We start from the raw sequence: 27,432 nt of genomic DNA on the forward strand, positions 1-27,432 counted from the left end.
TTGTCCACCATAAAGTCCACTTGATGTAATTTGGGATCGAACCAAGAACCCTACGCACCAGAGGTGAACGTTCTACCACTAAGCCACCGCGGTCTCCTATTGGTTGGATTGCAGTGTTAACCTCCTTTTCAGCTATATGAGACGTAGATCTACAACTTAATGTGGGGTTTTCACCACATGAGCTGTCGCCGAGAATCAAATCCAGGTCTTCCGTGTCGAAGAAGCGTGCGTTAACCGTAAAGTCACGAGGGAGCTCTAGGTAGTGTTCCCAAAAGATCAGATTTGGAGCTATATCGTCTCGTCTCGCGAGCAACACTAACTTTAGGTTAAGCTGTTTTATAGTAATCTGTTACAGAGCATGAGCTGATATAAAAAAATTACGGAAAAGTATCTCTAAAATTAGTAGAATGAAGGATAAAATTGATGTGAATCTTAGTAGAATGAAGGATAAAATTTATTGTTTCTGTAGATTTTCCGGTTATTCGGCATTCACATTTTTTTTTTTTTAAATAACAGGCGAAACATTTTTTTTTCTTTTCGACTTTAATAAGACTTGTACGCTAGGCGCCCTTTCCCGATCGATTAGAGAAGTTTTGCGTGCAATCACGTTTCATTCAAGATCGTAGTACCTTGGTCACAAAATCAAAGTATCAACTCGTTGATTGCATGGTATCTCAAGAGACTTCTACGCCAATTCTTGTTTCCTTTGTTCTTCCGTAAGTAACATGCAGCAGATTTCTTACGTTAGTAACAGACAATTAAAGTACTGTACAATTTTGTTAGGAATAATCAAAACATGCATATATGATATTGTTTTAAAAGTTTTATTTTTATCAGTAATAAGGACTGAGTGATGTATGTTTTAAAGGCAAGTGGAGATGACAAAATAACCCCAGGTACCACACTTATATTGGTTGGTTGGGAGTTTAGCGTTCTCTAGGCTGTCTAAAACGTGGACGTACAGCTTAAACATGAAATCTGAACCATATGAGCTCCAACTGGGAATCGAAGCCAGGTATCCCGCACCGAAAGTTGCATGCTAACCACAGAACCGCGAGGAAGCTTATCACTCTTATACCCCAGGGCATTATGATAAAGCAAAGAATGCAAATAATAAATTCAAATGATCAATATATTAATTAACTAATGAAGTGAAACAGGACTAGGTGAATTATTATATAGTGTGGTAAAATATATGACCAAAGCAAATGCAAAATCTATTTTACAGTTTCGGTAATACGTATAACGTTGCCTTCATCAAACCGATTTATCTTATAATAGTCATAATTAATACTGGCAATCTTTAGCAGAAGAAATTAGGTTGCACTAAACTGTCAACACCGATACCGTTACTTTGATCGAAACGAATAAATAAATAAATATTAATAAATAAATAAATAAATATTAATAAATAAATAAATAAATAAATAAAAAGTATAATATTGTGTTTCTCCTTTATTCGTTTCCATCAAATCAGTAGTATCGACATCGATAGTTTAGTGCAGCCTCATCTGTACTCGCAAAGATAGCTGGTATTAACTATAATTCTATTAACTTGTTCGTAACTCTCAAATTATTGTGTAATCTATTTTAATCAACCCTAAGGTGAAAGAAGTACGAGTACTACTGTTAAAGTAAAACTCACTAATAACACTGGGTTTTATCAAAGGTCTACATCTCGCAGGATTTGAGCCTAATAACAGGCGCTCTGAAATTGAGCTCTAGATAATTATATAAGGATACGATGAAACTCTTCTTTTCAAAAAGTGCATAAAAACTTTCCAGACAGATATTTTGGTGTCACCATACGAGATCAGCTTGTGTAGTGATGTTGCCTCTGACGGTGTTCGTTCACCACGAAAATTCCACCCAAAGACGACTTCTGAACATCAAAGGAGTTAGAAACTACATTTCTATATCTCACTGCTGGCACGATGGCGCAGGCAGATGATGTATAATCACCTATCGATGTCCTACCTCATTCTTTCTAGCTGTTTGTAGAACTCACGCTAGTTCTTAATTTCCTGAATCCTGACATTATACACTACTCTGCGAATCGAATTCTGAACTACATATACCAAATGCAAGCACGCTAATCACTCGAATACGCGAAAAGCTCTACTTACAAAAGTACTAACTAACTGCTATCAGTTTTTTAATGGGTGCTGGGCGCGGTGGCTCAGTGGTAGAATGTTCATCTCTGGTCCATGGGGTCCTGGTTCGATCCCAGCTTGCGTTAAGTGAACTTTATGGTGGAGAAACACCGTGTGCACGAGTTTTCTTGGAGTTCTACCGTTTCCTCCCACTTTATTCATTCCACCATTTCATTCATTTCTCATCATCACAGTTTCCTTTAGCCTAGCCGGCATAACCTTGGGACGTAAAATTTAAAGATTTCATTTCATTTTTTTCAGTTTTTAATGGTTTCGCAAATGTTTTGAAGGAGAAAAGGAGCTCTCGAAACTATCGTACGGATACTAAGAGTGCTTTATGCTCCATTATTATTATTATTATTATTATTATTATTATTATTATTATTATTATTATTATTATTATTATTATTATTATTATTATTATTATTATTATTACAGAGGTAGAGACAGAACTAGCAAATAAGATTTTCTTTTATTTGTATTTTGAAAGGAACTAACATATTGTGTGCTTTCTTTACTTTCAGGTAGTGCAGAAGATGACACAATAGGACCAGTATTTATTAAGGAACCACCAAATAAAATCGACTTTTCTAATACAACAGGTGCTACTGTAGAATGTTCAGCAAGGGGAAACCCAACTCCCGAAATTATTTGGGTTCGCTCAGATGGAACAGCTGTCGGAGATGTTCCTGGATTGCGGCAGGTAATATAAAAATTAAAACAATAATATTAATGTTGGTTATATCTGCTATTCTACGATTTATTTTATTGTCCGAAATGGAAATTTTCACGAAATAAATTGCTCTGTTACGGTCAGGAAATTAAAGGAAAGACGGCTGTTATTGAAATGGTGTGCCTTGAGAAACCTACAGGCACAATGTTGTCTAGCTTGAATTTTCATAATCTGGGATTGAACAAGGGTTCCTCTAACCAGAGGAAAGAATAGTGTAAGCTGTATTACTGAGACATCACAGTAAGTTTTTACTGGGAGACATTATATATGAGACCATTATTCTATGTAATTGAAGGCAAGTAAAGCTTATGAGGAAAAATAAAAATTTTGCATATAATTAAAAATAAAGCAAAAGAAATTGGTCAGGACATTGACTAAGAAGGAACCGTATTATAAGAGGTGCTAGAAGATACGGTTGAAGCAAAAAGAGGAAGGGGACGAAAGGGTCTCCAGTTGATGAACTGTATTAAAACAGAAAATTCCTACGTGAAGACGAAAAGGTTAGTTGAAGACCTTGGTACTTAGAAACTTCTCCATTTGAGGTAAAGTTACCTGCCAATAATGACAGTATACTTATGATGATAATGATTACATTTTTTAAAAAAAGATTTCTTGTCACACTTTTTTTTTTTCAAAATGTATTATACTAATATCTATAAATGAAAATTTAAGATTTATTTTTCAAGCCAAAACACTAAATATGAGCAAATTTGTGAAAAAATCTGGAAGGAACATTTATCTAGTATGAACTAGGTTTTCCTTTCACGGTTTATTCATTAGCATATTTTCTCTGTAATTCTGTCTTTATAATACTAATATTTGTATAATTTGTAATTTTCTTTTAACTTTGCTTTGGTGTTTGATGGCTTGAAAGTCAAACTCATACTTAGACTGTGTTTACGCTTATAGGTGAAAAAACGTGTAATATACCGTGACAAAATACATCTCAGCAAGGAATTGTGGAGCTGGCGATTCCTAATACTTCCGACCTCCCGCCGAAGCATTCCGTGTCCGCTGTTGTTACGGCTTACTTTTGCCTACTTTCAACCTATTTTGAATTTAGAACACATCTCAAAATTCTGTTGAGAGCATGTCCGGGAACTATACCTTGTAGGGAATACTCTGCACATCCATTGCACATTGATGAAATATGTACTTTTGGATTGCATATGTATGATTTCCTTTACGCTAATATGGACCGTCACTCCACGGTTTCTCGAATTTGAAATAGCACATGTTGAAATTGAGCTTTTCCTGGATTTTAAACAGCCCTAACTCTGAAACTATGCTTTTTTCCCCACAGGTTCATATGAACCTTTCTCTTATTTTGATATGAGGAATCACTTCTTATATACGTAGTTTGTTAGTATAATTCATTAACACACTATACAGTGTATATATTGTCAAAAGTCTGAGCATACTATTGATTTTTCAGAATTTAAAATGGTAAGACAGGTAGCCATACAAAACCAAATTTGTTGTCCTCGTTCTGTAAAATAATCATCATTACTCATATAAAGAAATTAAAACATATGGTCATGTTTCCACTGAGACAAATTTATTGAGTATGTTTGCGTTCAATAAAATGCCAACCCGTAGCCTTGATAAGAGCTTTACAAATTCTAGACAATTTTTTATTATTCACTTAACTGTTGCGAAGCTATGGGACTCCGGTAGCTCTGAAGAGCCTTCTAAAGACCATCAGTATTCGTTAGCATCTACTTACGGACTGTTCTGTCAAGTTCATCTTACAAAAACCCATATATGAAATATTGAATATTTTGTACTTCAAAATATTGGGGGGGCGCGACCCCCTCGTCCCCCCGCCAGAGACGCCTATGATCCTTATTAGTCAAGAACGGAAGTCGTGGGCAAAATGCAGTTAAAAAAAAGCAATCGTGAATAAACGTAATTTATTGTGTTCAATTGTCATATTTACCATTTTATGGTTGGTTCTTAAGTTTATGTTTACTTTTTTACCGGAAACACAAACCACATCGGTCGTCCTTATTGTGGAATGCAGATCACCAGTGAGATATGTAATTTAACGCCCCTTATCGGATAGGATGAGTCAATGTTGACCAACCAAACAGCACGACTTGTTGAAAATTCAACGGTGATGGGTACATGTGACGTCTGAATTCTTAAAAGGAAATCTTTTCTAAGTCTTTTTATGGTTTGATGTCATCTTGTGGTTACATTCAAAATATATATAAAGAGTGACATCGCATTCCTCAGATAAAGCTTTTGTAAAAAGGGAAAATAAACACATTTGTGAGAGAATTTGGAACAGACGTTTACCTAAAACGAACTAAGTTTCCCTTTCACGGTATTCAGTAGCATATTTTCTCTGTAGTTTGTATATTTCTATAATTTTTAGTTTTCTTCCTCTTCATTTGTTTTAGTTGTTCATACTTTAAAAGTCAGACTCGTATTTGGCTCTACTTACAGTCTTTAAATGTAGATAACGCATTTAAATGTAAACTTTTGCCAAAATAATGACATGAAATACGATGAATATATTCATTTTTACAATATAAATAGTCATTTTTATTTATTTATTTATTTATTTATTTATTACCATTTTCACTGCCATTTTTGTATTTTATTTTCCCAGAGCTGCCGGATGTTTACTCATTAGATTTAAAATTCTATTCCGTTTAGCGAAAATTTAAAAATATTGGAGGATATTTCCAACTCGAACATCAAAATTTATTATCATTTTTTAAAAATTTGTATTATGTTAACAATAGAAAAGTTTACGATAAGCGAAACTTAATTAGAACATAAGAAAATTGAAGACCTCGGTGCAAGAAGGAGACAGCTCCACTTTTTGCCGATTTTGTGTTTTACACTGAAATATATGAAGAAAAATATTTTCTTTCATTCTGTACAAGAACGGTACAACTTCAACCAATATTCCATAAGATATTAAAGGAAAGGACTCGCTTTGTTTTCGTATTAGAACCAAATATTATTTGGATTATTATATGGATTTGGAGCAAGAACTGGACATCTCTAATACATAACAATTAATTACACATAGATAACATAATACTTTATTAAAATATCATTGAAATTGGTTTCATAGGGGCGAATTCCAACATAATTTTAAATATAAAGACAAAATCTTTAAAAATGAATTTTTAAAACGTATTTGTGATTCCTGAAAATTTTTGAAAGATGGAGCTTTCTTGCACCGAGGTCTTCAATTGGAGAAAGTAAAATTTGGTGTTAACAAATGTGTTTAAGTTTCTTGCTTAAATATTTAATCTTTAAAAGAAAAATGGTTTCGGTTAGCCCTTTTCCTTCCTTAATCTATTCCTTAAATGTTTTCTCATCATACATCTCATAATAAAATTCTACATTGCAATTGCCCTTTTTTTTCATGCTATTACTGAATTCTATTTCAGATTTAATAATTTTGAACACCTCCAAAACTTCTTCTAATTTTACGTTCGTTGATTAATATTTTTGTTGTCGCTGTTGCAACTTTAAAGATGAAGAGTTCCTCCCCCAAGTGATGTTTCGATTCATCTCTTTAAAGCTTACCTGCCTCCTTCGTAATCCTTCAAATTACATTTACGCTACGTGTCCCAATTTCTTAGGGAAGGTGAGGGAACGAAAAAAATCTTAATGATCGATAGAAACTTAGATTTAACGTATCTGCTTCTGTAAAAGTAGAAAGATTTATTTTGCAGCAACTATGTTACTGAATCTACAGGAAGAAGTCCCCCACTTTCATTTTGTATTTGATTATATATATATATATATATATATATATATATATATATATATATATATATATATATATATATATATATAAAGTATAAAGTTATCCTTTACGTTCGTGCTTACAGAAAGAAAACAAAGTTTTACAGATACATTTTTCTTAATAAGAGCGTACAAAACAAATATCATAATGACAGTATTCCGTAAGATGACTAAATCGAAATGAATATATTAATATTTATTATTTTCATATTTGTTAAACGTAAATTAATGTGTTGATATTTCAAAATGTGCGAACAAAATTGATTTTTAATGTAATCATTCTTTCGACAATTTAATGAAAATTTACTTGTCAAATATTCTTTTTGATTAAATTTTTGTGCTCATTGAAACAATTCTCGTTATTTTTAAAACAAATTATTATCATAGTTTTTTTTAAAAAAACGTGTTTCTGTTCTTAAACACTTGTAACGGTAAGCTATAGAGCTGCTTTGTTTTTGAGTAAATAAATTGTGAAAATTAAAAGTAAAAATTAAACTAAAAAAAACGTTTGAATAATTGTATAATATACATTGAATGTTATTGTAATTTGAATATCACGTTAAAGATATCAACTAATATTAATATATTGAATATACGTCAACTTCAATCTATGTAAACTTAACTTTAACAAGCTTAAAAGATGCGTTCAATCGTTTTCTACAAGGAGCTTCTAATCCTGTCACCTTTGGTAAGAGTAAACAAAGCATGAATAATAATAATAATGACGAGAAAAATTAGAAGAAAAGGCAAAAACAAAGGAGAAAATGAAATAAAATAAATAGAATATTTTGTATGCTTTATTTTTGTTGTTATGGCCGCTTTTAGACTGCCCGACGGAAAATCAGGAATTATGTATTGATATTGGTAACCACTCACTACAATTATATTATTATTATTATTATTATTATTATTATTATTATTTTATCAATGTTGTTCATATTCTTGTGCTGTATACATAGTTCGCATGCTTTCGTAGGTACTTCCAAATGGCAACCTCGTTTTCCCGCCCTTCCGAGCAGAAGACTACCGGCAGGAAGTCCACGCTCAAGTGTATGTCTGTCTAGCACGGAACTCAGTGGGCTCTATTCACTCACGTGATGTTCACGTAAGAGCAGGTGAGTCAGACGGTGACGTCATCTATGTGTACCATGTGGTAGGACGGCATGATTTCAGATGGCACGCGGGCAGGCGTGATGCAGATCATTAAGTTCGATGCCGAGCACCATGAGGAGCTATGTGTTTCGCAACACACACACAATTTACAAGAGCAAATGGGATTTAAAAGTCATAATGAATACATTGTCTAGTACTCTATGTAAATATGAGACGTAATCAATAATTTCAGTTTAACAAAATATTATTCTCGCTTATATAAAGAGAAGACGATACCATTTTGTACTAAGTTGTGAAGTACTACACCATATTTTTTATTTTTACTAACATTATTTTAAGTGTCAAATAGAATCTTTATACAAGTGAATCCTTGTGTTCCATGTAGAAGTTCAGTATCCAGGATGAAGTATTAATACATTCAAATAAAAGATTTAAAGTGAAAAATGAAATATTTTGTAATATTTTACAGTTAATTATAGAAGTATTTGTACAATTAAAACTTAATATTCAAATTAATTGAAAACAAATATCATATAGAGAGGAGATTAGTGATTCAGATCTTTTTATGAACTGATCTTTTTTTGAAAGTTTATGACTTTGTGTCTTTGTTTTAAAAGTAACAAACGTATACTTGCAAAGGTTATACAAAAACTTGCGGAGCTCTATTGCATATTTCACATGTTAAAACACTACCACAAAATTAAACAATAGTATGAAAATTGACAACACAGTTTTTAATACTTACAAAATAGTTTGCTATTTAAATGGTTATGAGAAAACTGTTCGTTATTGAGTAATAGAACTACAAGTTAATTGTTACGTCATAAATTTTAATGCAATTCTGTGTAATAAAGAAACATATCTCAAAACAATGATCATGCAAATGATACTGGTTAATTAACATGTAAACCATAAATCCCAAAAATTTAATATTTTTAAATTCTTAGTATATTTCGAAAAAAAAAAAAGTGAAGCAGCACAGTCTATTTTAATGAACTCTTAAATCAGCTCTTCTCTTTCTGTAATTGAATTCAACGTCATAAACTGAGAAGAATTCTTATTTTAATTTGTAATTCTCTTTGCTCAAATTCTTAAAGCAGACCTCCGAGAATAAAAAGTGTAACAATGAGTACAGGTAGTTGGCATTTTTTTCAGTGCTATCTTTCAAATACTATGTTAGAACCATATACTTACATTAATTAGATCAAACATTAGAACATATATCGGAACATTCCGAAAAAAAATACCTCCTATCATGTAATCTAATAATTGCAGACTGTGTTTCCAGTTTGACCTGTTAAACTCCGTGTTGAAATGGTATTCCAACATATTTTACGTCCATGCTATACTGACTTACTTTTCTGCATCACGAGTGCTCAAAAATAATATTACTGTATTTTGCCACAAATAATATTGATAATTTATATGTTTCTACAGTATGGTTCTATAAAGTGTTGTCTTCTTATAAAGAATATGTACAAATAAATTGTCTCTGCCTATCATATTATATAGATTTCGAATAATTAATTCATAGTTTCACAATGAATGAATATATGTATATATTACATCCAACTTTATCACTATGCTAAACACCTAGCATTTTCTGGAGTAAAACATATCAAAGAAAAGTTAAATAAAGATACTTTTCTTCACTGATTACAGAATTTTCCTATAAATATATATGTACATAGTCGATTTTTAAGTAGATTGCCACATCATTAGTTTGCTTGTGTGTATGGACAATATCATGATCATATTATGAGCCTTTGTTTCCGCGAGAGATAAACTGCTTATAGGTTTAGTTGGCCAAAATATTTAAAAATTATAATGAATGGATTGATTCATATGAGTGTATAACGTCGAGTTTACCTGAGACGGGACCAATTACTTAATAACTATCCAAACCACTACTTGAGTTTGTATCGGGAACAAGTATCCCACCGCAAATAAATTGTAGGCATAATCATCTAAACATATAAAAATTCAGCAATATGAATTGATTGTATGTTTCACAAAACAGTAATTTCAATCCACGAATTGTGGTTTTGCCACAGTGACACAAGTTATTTGTAAACATATTTTGAGTAGAGAAGGCCGTCCTTTTAATTCATAAAACTCAAAAATAAAATAATTACATATATATGCAAAATTTTAGGCTGAAAGCAATCAGCTGAGAACATTTCAGTTTTACTGCAGTGATAATTTATTTGTATTTACATCGATGTGTTCTAATTTTAAGCATATCTTTTGTCTCTAATTTAAAAATTAATGCAGTAATATTATAATATATAACATAGAGCAGAGGTAATAAGGAGTACCATATGGATAATGAATAGAATAAATTACAAACTTGGACCAATCATGGTATATGTGTAGTCTGTCATTTTCAATGGGCACTCCTATCTTCCTCAGCGGTATTTTTTAAAGGATCGGTTATAACGTTTAATACTTCGTATTTCATCAATCGTTATGATATAGAAGGATCAAGCAAAAACATTTCCCCTAGAAATAAAAAATAACATATACGTACAGTGCCTGGCTATTACGAGTGCCTTGTATCAGCAATAAAAGTGCCTCTTTTAAATATCTGATAATATTGATATATATATATATATATATATACACTTTTTATTCTAGAAGAAGGATTTGTCTTTGATACTTTTATACCATAACGATTGATGTCATAAGATGTAAGTTGCAGTTGGAAGCCGATCTTTTAGAAAACGTCGATGTGGAAGATAAAGTTTCCATTGAAATTTTCGGCAATTATTAAATGATAGGCATATACCAAGGTTGGTCCAAGTTAATACACGTAATCATGCGCCAATTAGTTCCTTAAGTTGATAGAGTAAATTATTTTGCTGTTCTGAGTATCAAAAAGACAGTCCAAACAATGAACAGAAAGCACTATTTTCACTGTTAAAAATCTATGCAATACACTGCTTTAATCAGTATGTCATGATAATTCTTTTCAACTACACATCTCTTTACAGTATATTTATTTTCATTTAGATTGAGGTTTGTAGTTCATCTTATATACATATCACTAAACTAGTTATATCAGTTAAGCTAAACTAGTTTATAAAAAATATCCAGATACAGTATATGATAATAAGAACTGGAGAAATGTGTATTACAATTTACATCTGCAGCTTAGAATAAACTATCGTAGAAGATAAATATGTTCTATTTCTTAAATGTGTCTTTCTTAAAATTGTTTGAAAACTGACTTAATGGATAAACCATAAATAGTCATTTGAAGAAGGAAAAAAATTAGTATTAAATACAAAAAGATTTGTTCTCTTAATATTATCATACAAGCTGTGAGGTTATGTCAATTAGCTATAATTTTGATTTATGAACAGACGACCCTGTGGAGCAAGTAACAAGCTATTTTAAATTTATGGCTTCTTCATTACCTCTGTTCTATAGCAAAAATTTGTTAGCTAAATTATTTATTGTTGAAATTTATATTAATTGTCCATGAAAATTAAGAATGAAGTATGGAAATATTTAAAGTTCTATACTTTTTACTTATTTTTTCAGCATGTAATGCTATTTTATATACAAATGTATAGAAGGTGAGATTAGTGAAGTACGACATGTGATTAAATGTGGTTAGTTTTAAAATATTCTGTAGTAGGATCCTTTTTTCCGTGTCTTCTTAAGATTTCTCTGAGTACACATAATAGTACGTACCTTTAATTCGAGTTCTACGTTAGGTTTAATATACCATAGCTTAATAATGTAAACAGATCATTCTCGTAGTAATCTTCAAAGCTTCTCAAAATATAAATAATGTTAGGACAATCCTTGATCTCCTTTCTTCTAAACAATTAATCTTTCGCATAGTTCGTACTTTTTACTTCATTTTAGTATTTCTATCTTGTAATGTGTAAGAAAGCAATTATTGTTACAAAAGTGTTCTTTCTATATATCATTGGATAAATATGCTTTTATTCTTTCGGGAACTATCATACAAGGTAATTTTAAACTAGTTCCATATTATTACAAGGTTATCCGTTTGAAGAGTAATCTTGTTACACTCGTCTTGCTCTTTTAAACTATCATAGATTGTTCAAAACAGCATGTTGAGCACATCCAATTTTCGTTGACAGCTGTCAGTATTGTTCAGTTATAGGTAAGAAAAGGTTTTAGTGGGGAATAGAATGAATGAGAATTAGTTATATATGATATAAAGAGATTAAATGTTTACACTAGTAAATGAAAACTTGAGCAAGAAGTTACGTTCTCATATAAACAGACGTAAAAAGCGCTTTTATCACTCTTCAGTTGTTTCCAAGAAATGTGAATATCAACAACGAAAAGAAAAGTAAAACCGAATATTTAGGAACTAAATTTTAATACAAAATTACTATAAAATTGGAGATCGATTTCAACTCAGCTCCACCTAATATTATCATCATACATATAGTAAATATGTGTAGGCATGAACTTCTTTTCATTTTTCTTTTCTCACTCAAATGCAGGATGTACAATAGTTGAAAAAATCTCAAATACCTCTCCTACTCTAAAATTATTGCGCTTTTTAAAACTCATTGCAAGAAAATATAAATATGTAGACAAAGACGAACATTACTCAAAGTTGTTATACTAAAGCGTGCAAATGACTTATTATGCACCCTTCCACCATGCTGCACATACCACAATTATCCAATTGAGGAATGAGCCCAAAGTTCGGCTAATTGCTGCTCATGTTAGAAGCGGGGGAGAACTGATTGGAACCAACTCAACTTATGTATATGCATGAATCTTCTTCCCTTTATTGTTGAAATTACTGCCGTTTCTTGCAGTCGTGCAGCAGTTCTATGACACAGATGTTAACAAGGAGTATGTGATCAAAGGGAATTCAGCGGTATTGAAGTGTCAGGTGCCTTCCTTTGTGGCTGACTTCGTTAGTGTGATCTCCTGGCACACAGATAACGGAGAAACGTTCTACTCTGACAACAGCTATGGTAATGCTTCATCAGAGTTTAGGTGTATAACTACATAGCAACCTGTTCACTTTCAGGGTCTTAATATACATCTTTAATATACCTGCCTTTTTACAGGAGTGCTTTCAGAAGAAACAAAAACGTAGATTCTTCCTAGTTTGACCTCTGAACTAGCTAATACTGTATTAAGGATAGAAATTTACGCTGTTTTTAACTTACAAGATGATTTTCCTATTCAGTGAGATGAAACATTCGAAAAGAATTCATTAAGAATTTCAAGTCCAAACAAAGTCTCGGCATTAAGTTAAGTATGCCTTACATTTATCAGTAATATACACATCGCTTACTAAATATAACCCTTTCCATCTTTCTTCCATATCTTCTCCAGTAAATTTCTTCCAAAAGAATAAGCAATTAGCAATATTTTTCTTCAAGGGCTCGAGTTCTTTCCGAAAAAAAAAAAAATGCCATACAAGAATTTCCACACATACAATAGTATTATCATCCTATTACTTCCTAATATTGGCAAAAATTTTATCAAACATCAATCATTCCTGCAATAGGCTTTTGTAAAAGTACATATTAAACAGACGCAAAGTTTCTCTTTACAATACGCTTGATATTCAGCCTTTATACACAATTTCCATATACAAACGAACATTTTATCCATCTCAGACACGATCAAAATATAATTAAGCCATATAACTGTCTAACTCATTGTGCTGAACTTGTCAGTAAGTTGTTGGTTAGGAACAAAAAAACTGCGATTCTTGCAGTGGTGAAGCAGTTCTACCAGACAGAGGTCAACAATGAATATGTGATCCGAGGAAATTCAGCCGTCCTCAAGTGCAGCATCCCATCATTTGTGGCCGACTTCGTGAATGTAGTAAGCTGGATTGATGATTCAGGCAACACTTACTACTATGGCACACATGGTAAACATACATCTAATGTCTCAACCATTATCATCTCTCTACAGGACAATGCAACCAACCTCACATCTTGATGATAAATCGTGTTCTGAACGTGCGTTTCTCGTGCTATACCTTCCAAAGACATAACAAAAATATGTTCAATGTGATAAAACCTGGATTTTCTTTATCTTTTGATAATAGCGTATGTGAAATTTGGCACACAGTTTGGATACATTATAACTGCATTCATTTACAACGATCAGTTTCTCTGACATTGGATCATTCAATCATTATATAGTTCTCATACTCAATTCGTCATTGATAACACTAATAACAAGTTATTTGTGTTTGAACTGATCCTCGCTATTCGAAATATAGTTAGTGTTCCATTTGGATTAGTGGAGTGGTTTTCCAACTTGGAGGCTAACTTCAGAAAGCTCTCATTAGCTGTATTTTGCAAGAAGTTATTATTCAAACTGTTGACAGTATATAATCTATGTTGCTGTGATCTATGTTAGTTTAGTACAACTACATTACGTGTTTCAAACATAACAGTCTTCGTCATCTGTGATGACAAGACAAACGTGACATAGTTGAAACTATTTTTGAGGTTGGTTGCATTGATAATGTGTACGTGTCGTGTTTCTAGTGGTGAACCAGTACTACGAAGCGGAAGTGGTTTCTGAATATGTTATCCGTGGGAACACGGCTGTGCTCAAATGTAACATTCCTTCCTTTGTGGCGGATTTTGTCAAAGTAGAAGCCTGGGTTGGCAGTGACGGAACAATCTACACTCCTTCCACCAATTATGGTAAATCCTTCTTCATAAGGCTTTCTTTAATGTTGATTGCTGTGCGGATCATGTAGTCGTTACCATTGATTATTTTATGGTTGGTGTTTCAGTGGTCAATCAATTCTATGAAGCAGAAATTCTCACCGAATATGTAATCAGAGGCAACACTGCTGTACTCAAGTGTAGTATTCCGTCTTTCGTTGCTGACTTCGTACGAGTAGAAGCTTGGATTGCAGATGATGGGAAAACATACACACCCACTACGAGCTATGGTAATAAAAATAGCTCATCTATCAGCAATAGTTTCTTAATAGATTAACGCATTATTTCCTTAGCAGGACTGTCAGGCTAAACGTGTCGGTTCATTTGTTTTCAGCATTGAAAAGAAACATGTTTGATTTCAGTTGTGGCTCAGTATTATGAAACGGAAGCAGAGAATGAATATGTGATCCGTGGAAATAGTGCTGTCATGAAGTGCAAGATACCAAGTTTTGTTTCTGACTTCGTCATAGTGGACATGTGGCTGGACAATGAAGGAAATGCCTATCAGCCGAACAATAATTATGGTAATGAGCAAATTACGTATGCTTCCATAGATTCACGTGATCTTTTATTACCATTACCTCTGTATACGTATTTTACTTCTTTAAAGAGAGAAGAAATCAAATAAAATGTATCACTAATGGTATTGTTCACTGCCACTTTTTTTCGCTTCTCTATGCAGTGGTACATCAGTTCTACCAGAGCCGAGTGATTGATGAGTTTGTTCTAAGAGGAAACACTGCAACACTGAAATGCCTTATTCCAAGTTTCGTTGCGGACTTTGTTGAAGTGATCGAGTGGATTAGCGAAGACGAAACTTACAATGCGAACAACGTTCATTATGGTAATAGCCCCATTCCTTTAAGAATCATACTCCTAGTAAATTGTGATTGCCTTTTGACAGCTCTATAGTAAACGGAAAAGTGTTCCTGCCTCTTAATGTAGATTTTGTTTGTGTTTTTTTCAGTGGTGAACCAGTATTACGAAGCCCAAGTATATGATGTGTTTGTTATTAAGGGTAATTCAGCTGTGTTCAAGTGTAACATTCCCTCATTTGTCTCCGATTATGTGGATATAATAGGGTGGGAGAACACTGACGGAGGGCGCTATGGATCACCTTCTGACTATGGTAATGATATTTGAAATTAATAAAGAAAAGATAGGTTGAACTTTTAATAAGTTTTTGTTTTCCCGTAGATGGACGTGAAATATTGGGTTTGGAGTTCGCATTGAACTTGGAATCTTTCTTTCTGTTGATCAGTTATGTTTCTTTTCTGTTACAGTTGTAACGCAGAGATATGAAGTTAATGTTATGGACGAGCATGTGTTGCGTGGAAACACAGCAATTATCAAATGTCACATTCCCAGCTTTGTTGCTGATTACGTCTTTGTATCCAGTTGGTTGGAAAATGAAGGAACAGAAATTTACCCATCCAACGATTATGGTACATATACATATTGTTTTTAATTTCAGGTTGTTTCGTCTTATACAGATATCAATATATTCATGTTCACTATTAGAAAATAGAAAGTAGTTGTAGTAATAGAAAACACAAAGCAGATTATCAACATAATACAAGACTGAAATTATTCCTATTACAATAAAATGTACAACTGAAATTTAGTAAAGCAAATCACAATAGTGAAATAAGAAAGACTCCAAAGATTAGTTGAAAATTTGAAGTAGAATGCATTCTTTTTCTAATAATAGCAAAAATTAAATGTAAATAAGAACGTGGAGATGGTAATGTAAAGTATGAATTCACTATTTAATGTTATTAAAACTCATTAAATGAACTCTTATCAAGTGAAACCATTGATGATTGTAAGTGTCATATAAGCAAATTTGTAATTGGTGTGATAGTTACAGTAAACGAATAATAATAACTGAAAACAGATAAAAGTAACGACTCTATTTTGAAGATAGTTTGATATTAAATATCGAGATTGAAGAATAACAGACATACACATTTATTTAGTTCCATTTTAAAGGCACAGATTTGATGTCAATAAGAAAATTTATAACAAGTATCGTATTTTGAAAAGTATTTGATTTTGATTTGAAAAGTATCGTTCTTGTGCAGAACTTCTTTAGATTCATTCATGCTTAGGTTCATCATATTTAATGTTTAAGTGATACACAATGTATGTTAAAGATAATATACAATAATGCTTTACTATTAGGAAGTGAATATGAATCAAGTGAAAAGAAAAAAATATTCCAAATTAATCAACTAATTTTAAGAAATATCTGAAAACCAGTCAAAATAAAGAGTAATTGTTTGATACTTATATGTTTGATTTTGAGACGAAATAATAAAAATTTAAACACATTCAGTTTATATTGTAATTAGATTTATTTCAGAGCCGATAGACTTTGCTTCTGACAGTTTGCTCAAAATTTGGAAGATTTCACGTTAAAAATTTACATTAAAAAAAAAAAAAAAACTTATATACATTTTTGGTTATAATTTGTAGAAATCATCAAATAATCCAAGTTTCTAAACACAATAGAAAGCAGAGCATTTATTTAAAAATAAATAAATAAATACATAAATTGTAATTTTATATCGAATTATCCAATTGTCAAACAGTGGTACTTACTGATGGAGAATATCTATCAGTGCCATGCACAATATTCAATTATAGGTAGAAGGGAGTAATACTTTTGTCCTTTATGTGAAATATATCATTATTATTCGATAGAGTCAAACATATCTCAAATGATATAATATTTTCATTAGCATCATTCGACGTAAATTCACAGTTTCTTTCATTTCCTTTCAGACATATCTAATGTGTTCTAAGACCTTGATCACTTCATTCTAGCTTCTGGAAGTTAGCTGAAGCGATCTAACACTGATCAAATGTTCATGAGTTCATAATGGATTTCTGCATGTGAAAAACAATTTGACTCCCATAGTTAATGGTTTTGCTTCTGTGGACTTTTTCTTTTGCTTACTTTCAGGAATTTGAAGATGCATATGTAGACACCATCATTGGAGAGGCAGATGTACTCTTAGTTTTCAATGTGGCATGTTGACAGGAGACTTAGTCGTGGAAATAGTTTTATTTTTATCTCAAGTTTTTCTTCTTGACTTATATTAGTTTTTCTTTTCTTTTTTCTTCACAGAAGACGAAAAAACATATTTATGTTGTGGATTTATTATTTTTTTGTACGAATTATGGCTCTTAGAGTAAAATAATTTTTTGCAGATTGTTATAGAAGACATAATTCATTCATTCGACTTTCAGGTTAAATACTTCAAAAATATTTTCAGTTCACATACATTACTTTTTAATTAATGATAGTCACTGATTTAATGTTTCAGTTTTTTGTTATTATAATGTTTGTTAGATGTTAAGATTGTTGAGGTTCTTTTAGCTTATTAACATTTGTGAAGATTATGTATGTTTGCTTAAAATTTAAAAGAAAAAATAACAAATGTTTAAGTAAGTGTATTTAAATAGAATCAATAGTTAATGAAGTAAATTGTAAGTTTTTGCAAGTTATATAAAAGGAAAATAAAATTTTAAAAACACTTTTTAGTTTGAAAAATTCAAATTAATTTATATAGTCTTATAAAAAGAAAATAGTAAGCACTTCTTTCTTTAGTAAATTTGCTTTTTGATAAACATTTATATTACAAAGTTGATTTGAGCTTTAACTTATGAAAGATCAAAAAATTAAACTAGATTGCTGCAAAGGATATACATGTAACATTTAGTGAGGATTTTCTGTTAAAGCAATGATTCTTTAAAATGTGTTATATTTTGTGTTAGTATAAGGCAATATTACTTGTATGCTGCTGTTTAAAAACAAAAGTATTTTTATGTTTTAATTATTGGTGTTATAAATGTACTAATTGACTGTTTCTTTCACACAGATGGTAAATATCTCGTTCTGCCATCTGGTGAGTTACATATCAAAGATGTCGGACCAGAAGATGGTTACAAATCATATCAATGCAGAACAAAACATAGACTAACAGGAGAAACACGATTAAGTGCCACAAAGGGAAGACTAGTCATCACTGGTGAGTAGTTTAGACACGCTTCTTTACCTTTCAGTTCATCTGACAGTCATTCTACTATTTCCTTCTTGTACTTGAATTCAAGTTATTATTAGAAGTAAATTGGCATTAGTTATTTTCGACGTTATAGTCTAGGGAAATCTTGAAACATTAATTAGAAATAAAATAATTACATTTCGAGAATCAGAATTTCGGACATTTGGAAATAATTTATTTACAAAAATCTTAGAGACTTCTTTATTGTTTTATCAGACACATTGTTAGGTACAAGAGTATGTCGGATAATCTTAATTTCGATGAACTAGTATCATTCCTCTGTAAAATTTAATAGAATATTAAAAATAATAAGAATATAACTCCAAAATATGCTGTAAGTTTGACAATAGAAAACTAATTTAATTATGTCAAAAGCAGATAAGTTGTGTTGATGTGGTATATTGCTTATATAAGTAATATAAAAAAAAAAAAACTATTAAGAATAACCAAACAGGAAGAAAATCGGCGTTTTTCTTTTTTTTTTTTAAACAATCAGAAATTACATAAATTTAGAAAGAGATATATAATCTAGTTTAGATATGTTAAAATCCTATATTATTATGGATTAATTTCTTTTTACTTGTTCAAAAAGAGAACGTCTAAGCGGAGGATCGAAGGGGCAAAAATACTGGGATCCATCCTTGAAGGGGTTCCGTTTGTTTACTTTAGAACAGTCAAACATTCAGGCCAAAGGTTGTTTCGGGACTGATAAAAATGCAGAATGAGAAAGAAGCCTAGAAGAACATTACTTTTGGAACTACTTTTGGAAGAACATTACACGCGACACAATAATGCACCAAATCTGTTTATTTACATAAATATAACCACCATAAGTAAGTGAGATTTGATTCTTATTAGTAGTATTAAATAGTAAAAATAGTAGAATGTTGATTCAATGCGAGAATAGAATCTGGAACCTGAGTATTCAAGAAATTATGGAATCATTTTGGAAGTGATTGGCAAGTGTTTTTCAAAATACAGATATATAAAAATATGCCTTCTACTTTACTGAGAATAAATCTAACGGATACAAGTTAGTTGTTATAGATAAGATCAGATCAGGTTTTATTTTATTAATAATTAAAGCACAACTGAAAATTTTATTACAAACGATAATTAAAAGTAGTGCCGAAGATATGCGATGAGGAATAAATATCTTCTATAGTACTCTATATGAAAAAAGAAAGAAAGCAAAACATAAGTTCAGTTTCAGCAGTGTGTTGAAATTAGAAACTTTCCTAAAATTTTAAGAATATAAATTAAAAATTAATGGAAGTGTAATTTGGAGTCATCATTGCTAAATTTCTTTCGGTTCTCTTTTCGTTGAAATCCGTAAGCGGGTTTTCAATCTTAGTGTATTGCACAAGCAGAATGCTTCGTTCTTTCTAAAACAGCAATCGAATAAAGTCTGCATATAAAGTAAGGTAGAAACATGAATTTAACAATAATTGGACAATCATTCATATTTCAAACTCTGTATGATAAAGCAATAACGTATCTACTTCTGTTAACGGAAAAGGACAAAGAAAATAATAGTAAATCGATGATTAGTTGCCTTTGAAACGGAATAGACTGTCAGATTGAACTGAACACTATTTTCTTTAATACACACTGTGTATCATTAAGTAAATAATACATTATGTTTATTGTTTGAAATGTGTGAATTAATTTTACTGTAATAATATGAAATATATAAATTTGAACAAGTAATAAAATAAATATTGAATATGTTTATGTATCGTTGTTTCAATTTTACATTTCATATTTTTCAAAATAGCAGGTTTGCAAATATTACTAAACTCAATTTTAAATGCGATTTTTTAAAATATGCATATATTACGTTGATTGTGTGAAACAATAAGTCAAATCATTATCAAAAATTAAAGCATGAATGTAATCGCAGTAGAAAATGTGCAGATAAGCAATGTTAAAAATATACAGATTAAATTTATTTTCTTAATGTCAGTTTGCAAGTAGAGTAGTATAGAATAGATTTACAATATAAAAGTTGCCTGAATGTTGGGATAGGGTACCCCTGGTGAATACATGGGCACTTAATCGTAATGTTGCTTCAAAATTATATTTTCCAAAATTGTTGCTGCTTATTAAAGACTAAGTGCTGTATCCGAAATAAGTTAATTTTACCCATTTCCTCGCTTTACTTACATTCCGATTTTACATTTAAACTATTTCACGTAAAAATTATGTCAGTTTCGTGGGCAGTAGATGGGACTATTATGAAAATTAAATTTAGGCTATTTGTTACTATCAATGTAGCATTATTTTACGTTCGATTTAATTAGACGCGTATTTTTAATAGAATTGATTGTACTAGCATTTGAGTTGTAGTTACGAGCTGTTGTATGTGTGCATAGGAGCAATGCATTACTATGCCTATCAAAAATTATTACGGTAAGTATATATAATCTGCATGCATGATTCTTCGACATATATATGTATTCTACAGTTATTTATCGCTTGTTAACACTTAAAGTTACAGTTTCTTCCGTTATTTATTTTTCGCTTTTCCGAATCTTTCACAAAATGTTGAAATTGATCTATCTTCATTTCCATAGTCATATCTAGCGTTAGTTACATAATTGTATTGACAGTTAAATATCTGTCTTAATTTGAGAATTATTCAAGGATCGTGGGATGTTTTGATTTTGTACTTAATTAGTTCTCAACTAACTACCCTCAAATAGTTTCCTTTTGAAGAACTATTTTATACAGAAGAAACTAGTGGATATTTCTGTACAATGAAAATCTTACCGTAGCAAGTGTCTTTGATGGCAATACAAGCTGAATTTCCGAGTACTTAACGCTAAATCATCATCAGATTCTTATCTAGAATTAGTGAAGAATTTATTCGTAAGAGTTGGCTAATTATATAAAAGAAAGTTAGCTCTCAAATATTATCTAAATGTTGAAAGCTTATTTCAGAAGAAGGTGCGGTCTTTCTTCTATGTTGTGAACTTTGCTTTATTTATTTTCATATAAATGAACAAAACAAAACCAAACAACCCAACATGCTGAAGAAGGAAAGCATGTTTTTCTGCAACAATTTTTCACTATTTATATAATATTTTAGAAATCATTCGTTACATAATTATATAACTCTTATATATAAATTCCTAACTAACCTAGCTAAAGATTTCCAATGGTGGCAGCAAAAATAGCCGAAAACTTAACAAGTATTGCCGTCCAGAAAATTAGCACAATCAGATTTTCATGTTAAAAAAAAAAGTTTTGAGCTGTATAATCTGCATTATTATTATTATTATTATTATTATTATTATTATTATTATTATTATTATTATTATTATTATTATTATTATTATTATTATTATTATTATTGTGAAATTTAGCGTCATGTGGTGGAAAGTAAAGATTTAGATGTAATGTAGAACCGTACATTCTATCACTTGTTATTTTAAATGGCTAAATTAAAAGTTGTTTCTTTGAACGAGTTTGAAAGTCATATCATGAATAAACCATCAGTTCATATTGTTTGACCCTACATTTATTTATTGTTAAAGATAGAATAGTTTCGTTTCAAACTAGTTCATAAGCAGTAAAAATTGAGCAATACTGGAGCAGACAACAACTATACATCTATAGCTTTTCCTTCTTGATTCATAACAGAATTTTTAATTACAAAGTACCAAACAAATTTCGAAATCTGTTGCACTGCAATATATTGTGTATGGCACAGTTCAATGCCTTTAAAATCTTCCATTATAAAGTGTTATCTTTTATGAACATAAAGTTCTCAGTTAATAACAATTTTAAGGATATCAATTGAAAATACAGTATTAGACTATGTTCACAAGAGTAAATGCAGATTTAATTTTTATGCACTGAAAATACACTCCACTGGAGTAAATTCTGGCTACTTATAAACCTCAACTTCATGTTTTGTTGAAGCTTTGTAGAATTAATTTAATTTTAATTTTAAGATACTTATGGTTATTGTCCTGTATATATCAAGAAAATAATTGGTTCATGAATTATTCCTAGAAGTATGTTGCAGCTCTTATAGAAAGATAGGGATTCTATTTAAGATAAACTTAAAAAAACTTGGCTGGACATTCTAAGATAGGCAACAATCATTATATAAGTTATACTATATACTTCTAACAGAACCAATAGGTAGCACGGCGCCAAAGTTCCCGTCTGCAAACAAGATCAACGCCTTTGAAAAGCTGAGTACTAAAACCGTTACGTTATTTTGTGCAGCGCAGGGGTATCCTGTGCCACTATTCAGGTAGGTTCCGTGTGGGATGTATGAACTCAATAATATAAATATAGTAAAGCAAACTAGAAGAGTATAAACGTCAGAAAAACAAAATTCTATGTTAGGGTTGATAATCGGGTTCAAACGTTGTTAGTTTCAAACTTCGGATTAACTGCAGACATAGGAAGCTTTCGTGAGGTAAGCTGGAGTTTTGGTTTGGAGAATCGCCGAATATTCAAAATTAAATAACAGTTTACTGAATTGAGATCAAAGCAGCACAAAATCCGTAAGTACTTGTTTTAATTGTCTTACATACTTGTTCTGATCCACTTAAACAAAGGAGCTATTATATAATCGATTCTATGAACTTCTTTTGACTTCTCCCACAAGAAATTTCTTCCATGACGGTTTCTTCTTCTACATTCTTTTTATATTCCAAAACATTTTAATGAAGCCGAATTTATGTTATGTTGAAGACGATAGACGAATCATTGTGGCAATTTAATTTTAGGTTTTGTTTCTTCGTGTTTGTGCATAACTCTCTTGGTTTATAAAATACTGTTTCATCCTCATTAATAAATTCAGTTTACTGTTATTCTGTCTTTACTTTAAATAAATAAACAAATGAAAATAATAATAAAAAGACAATTTTCACTTATAAAGCCAACTAATAGTTTGATATGCTAGTAATCAGTTCTTCATCTGACTTCTTAGAGTTTGTTCTATTTGTTTCGTCACAAGCTTACTATACATGGACTTTCTAAACATTTGGTAATGTAATCTTTCTTCGATCCGCGACTTTCCTTCGTAAATTCTAATAATAGTTAACTATAAACAAACCATAAAATAACCATTCTATTAGAAGATTTCTTGCAAATTCTGTGGAGAAAGAGTTGCTCCTATAGTATTCATTTTGCATTGAGATTTTCAAAACATTTTAAGAAAAACAATTCTTGATGGGGGGAGGGGGAGTGCCTAAGTTTATGAATTGCTTGCAATAAAAGACATATGTTTATCGAATATAATTTTTTACTGAAAAGTTTGTGTCAAAGAGATATAAATTCTCTTACTCTAGAACCTGTTGGAAGTTCAGTTCCTAAATTTCCTCAGATGGATAAAAGTCGAACGTTTGAAATAATGATTTCAGAGCCTTTTACAATTCTTTGCCCTGCACAAGGGTTTCCCGTTCCATCATACAGGTAAGTAGAGTCAAAATTACCAACATTCTGCCACAATATTAGTTTCTGTAACTAATTTAGTTCTTAAAAAGTATTTAAATTCAAGTTGTCATCCTTAGTAGCAAAATGTTAAATTATTTCATTAAATATCAATATTCAAAGAGTGTTATTTCTGCTTCAGAGTATAAAATAATCAAAATAATCTATCAAGTAGAAAATATGCGGTATAGTTAGGTATTTATTATTAAGAGACACTGATTTATATTTGACGCAAATTACAATGTGCAAGGAGTTATTTTGTCATTTATTGTTAATAGGAATTTAAACCATAAAATGGGTGGAGAATGATTTGCTCTCTATATTTTGCTTTAGCCTAAATATTTCTTTATTAAAGCTGTGAGTTTATGACCGAAAGTAACAAGAGTTTTCATAGAAAGTGTTAAGTACGTATTCTTTTACATTATGTGTGGGGTCTAAAATATCGGATTATTTGTCAGTTACCATGAGATTGATTTTAAAGAGATGCTCATAGAGTAGATGATTATAAAATACACGACATGCTATTCCCATGGTTATATTTTCAGGCATAAAAACATAATAAAACTTCTTATAACAATTTTTATAACTTCTGTTCATTAACTCTGCGTCTTCTTTCACGTAATGATTATTAACGAGTATTTAAAAGTGGATATTAATTAGTGTAGTATTATCGTATTATACATGCACACTTGTTTGTTTTTCCTTGTCAATAAATTTGGTGCTGTACGTTCAAGTATGCGCTGTGTTGAAGTAAGTATAATGCTAAGGAGAATAATTTGTTCCTGTGCACGTTATGGACAAGAATATAAAACAAATAACAATTTACTTAAATTAATGAAAGTACCGCTTATAACCAACATTGCATTTCCACTGAAAAAATAAATACAGATGAGAGTCATCTCTTAAAAAGCGTCAGTTTTGTGTCTATTGTGATATTAATATTATCCTGTTTCATATAGTTTACTGCTATGTTTAGCATACTGTAAAAGTTGTTGACCTGAATTGAGAATCTTTTGTTCCGTCATCTTTTCCAATATTACGTGTGGTATGTCTTGGTGCAGTACTGAGTGTATTTAACCTGTCCTATAAAATGACTTCAGTCCTTAGCGGTAAATAAAAATTCTCGTAGGTTAAAATATCCAAGGCACAAAATCTACAAACGGTTTCGAGACACTCTTTGTTTATTCCTCAGCGCATCTAAAAAATACTTGTTGCTACGTAAGGGACACGATCTCTGAAATTCTGTTTATCTATCTTGTAAAAGTGATGAGACAAGTTTGTAATTCAATAGTAAGATTTCCTTCTCTTCTTAATCTTTTCTTAATTTATGGTTGTGGGTAATGAAAAGTTATTAGTGTGTACTTCCACGTAAGGTCATAAAGAACAAACACTCAAAATTAACTATCCTGAACTAACAGCCAACCAATGATTTTAAAATATGAATCACTCAGCAAATTTAAGACTACTAAACTTATTGTTATACTACTAACCACTGGCGTAGCAGCCCTTTGTGAGCCTGAACCGCTCCAATACCATTTCTTAGCGATCGGCTGAACTACGTCCAGGATAGTGACGAACATGTGGTCAGTATGTTGCGTTACTCTCTCTCTCTCTAATAAGCATATCAGGAGCTTTCTGAAGCTTTCTTTTATTCACTTGACTCCCCAGTTTGCTTCACTCACTGGGTGGACGCCGGATCGGGAATCGGAGCCGAAAACACCCGGATGTGAGTCCAACAATCTAGCCACTACACCACGGAGCCCCCTCTTTATTGTTATATGCAAAGTCCATTTTATTTACCTTTCTTTCTTTTTTCTATTTAAATTTTTGAACATTTTGATATCTTGAAAATAATCAACGAGTTTCACTTTCACGATCCCTACCTGTCAAAAGTTTTTTTCTTTTTTCTTTGTTTCAATATCCGTCTCTATATCTGCAGAGACCTAGAGGCTACACAGGCATACTGCCAGCAAATACTAAACTCCACAGGAATTCCTCGTATTTTCCCATAGACTGTAACATAAAGTTCGTTTACAAGAGGATGAATTGAAAATTGAGAGAAATAAAAGACCCATAAAACGGCTTCAACGATTCTGCTCATATTTTATAAGATAGTGGGATATAAATGATTTCTTGAGGAAAAATAATAATTTATTTTTAATTTATTTATTATTAGGCAGCAAACAACCTACAGAGCCACAGGTGCACCCGTGTAGCCAGCTACATTACATATGCAACCAAATTCATACAATAATGTCACAGAATGTACCTGACAGCAGGCAAATTACACATTATTATTATTATTATTATTATTATTATTATTATTATTATTATTATTATTATTATTATTATTATTATTATTATTATTATATATTGTTGTTGAGAGTTCTTTGAACTATTTTATCGAAAACGGGTTAGTAAATTTGATTATGTTATATATGTATTTTGTGAACAGAGATCCCATAAAGGTGTTTACTAATGAGGATTATTTTATATTTAAACGATTTCGGTTATATTTTCATAAATAAATAATTCATTAATAACTCTATGGAATGACGGAATTTTTCTTCTCTCTCTGAAGAATATAGAATGCGTTTTGTTTGACGAAGTTTTTCAAAATTGCTACAACCATTTTGTTTCTACTTCATTAATAATTATTAATTAGTAAATTTATAGAACAGATTTGCGATAGCGTGGTCGGTAAAATGTCTACCAAGTAACTGGACGGACCGATTCTGATGAAGGCGGGATTTATTTTCTCTACGTGATTCACTTTAGTCAGCTTTTACCAAGTTGGTACCGGCGGAAATCGGGGTAAGGCAACTGAATGTGGTGCTCACGACGTCACCTGCTATATGTGCGAGTGTTCAGAAAGTATGGGGCCCTTCCTTCATTTTTTTGATTCTGTAAAATAACGATTCGTGAATTAATTAAAGAGGAAAGATGAAAGTGAAAAATCGCCCTTCCCTTTTTTTAAAAAAATCTATTTTTCGTACAAGGCCTTTATCATCTAATATTTGTCGTAACTTACTTATTAGATTTATGTCGACATGTTTTAACTCCAATTTGACACATTCGATGCCTTTTAAAAACAGACCTTTTAATATCGAAAAGTGCTTTAGAGAAAGGAATTGTGCAGGAATATATGTTTGAAAGAACTCAAATGAACACAAGTTGTTAAAGTTGAATTAGAATTTTAAATAACGCAATAATTTCAAATACGCAGCTACAGGGGAGTAACGTAAGTGGTTTTGCTTTGCTTATACAGAACCTGTTGGAAGTTCTGCTCCTAAATTCCCATCAATGGATAAGAGCAGCACGTTTGAAATAAAAATTCATCAAGGGTTTACATTACTTTGCCCTGCGCAGGGGTTTCCTGTACCATCATACAGGTAGGATTATTTCATTTACTGAGGTCATTTATCAAGAAA

The 27,432-nt window shown here is 31.3% G+C and overlaps 1 protein-coding gene across 49 annotated transcripts in view; it reads left to right on the top strand.

Annotated features, from left to right (window-relative positions):
• The window catches only part of Dscam1 (Down syndrome cell adhesion molecule 1), a 302,800-nt gene that overhangs the window by 144,727 nt on the left and 130,641 nt on the right, over positions 1-27,432 (top strand). For 31 of the 49 annotated variants that reach the window (XM_081758569.1, XM_081758567.1, XM_081758571.1 and 28 more), the window contains exons 3-6: positions 2,678-2,856; positions 7,637-7,775; positions 15,445-15,606; positions 18,365-18,514. In XM_081758569.1, coding sequence (XP_081614695.1) covers positions 2,678-2,856; positions 7,637-7,775; positions 15,445-15,606; positions 18,365-18,514 — 630 coding nt within the window. Of the gene's footprint in view, positions 1-2,677; positions 2,857-7,636; positions 7,776-12,587; positions 12,750-13,504; positions 13,664-14,291; positions 14,454-14,545; positions 14,708-14,839; positions 15,002-15,159; positions 15,322-15,444; positions 15,607-15,760; positions 15,923-18,364; positions 18,515-22,690; positions 22,815-23,859; positions 23,984-27,432 lie in introns of all 49 variants that reach the window. The other 18 variants (XM_081758591.1, XM_081758585.1, XM_081758581.1 and 15 more) reach the window with 12 other exon arrangements.

The sequence above is a fragment of the Thermobia domestica genome, chromosome 5 (assembly GCF_964235325.1).
Source record: "Thermobia domestica chromosome 5, izTheDome1.hap1.1, whole genome shotgun sequence".
Lineage (NCBI taxonomy): Eukaryota > Metazoa > Arthropoda > Insecta > Zygentoma > Lepismatidae > Thermobia > Thermobia domestica.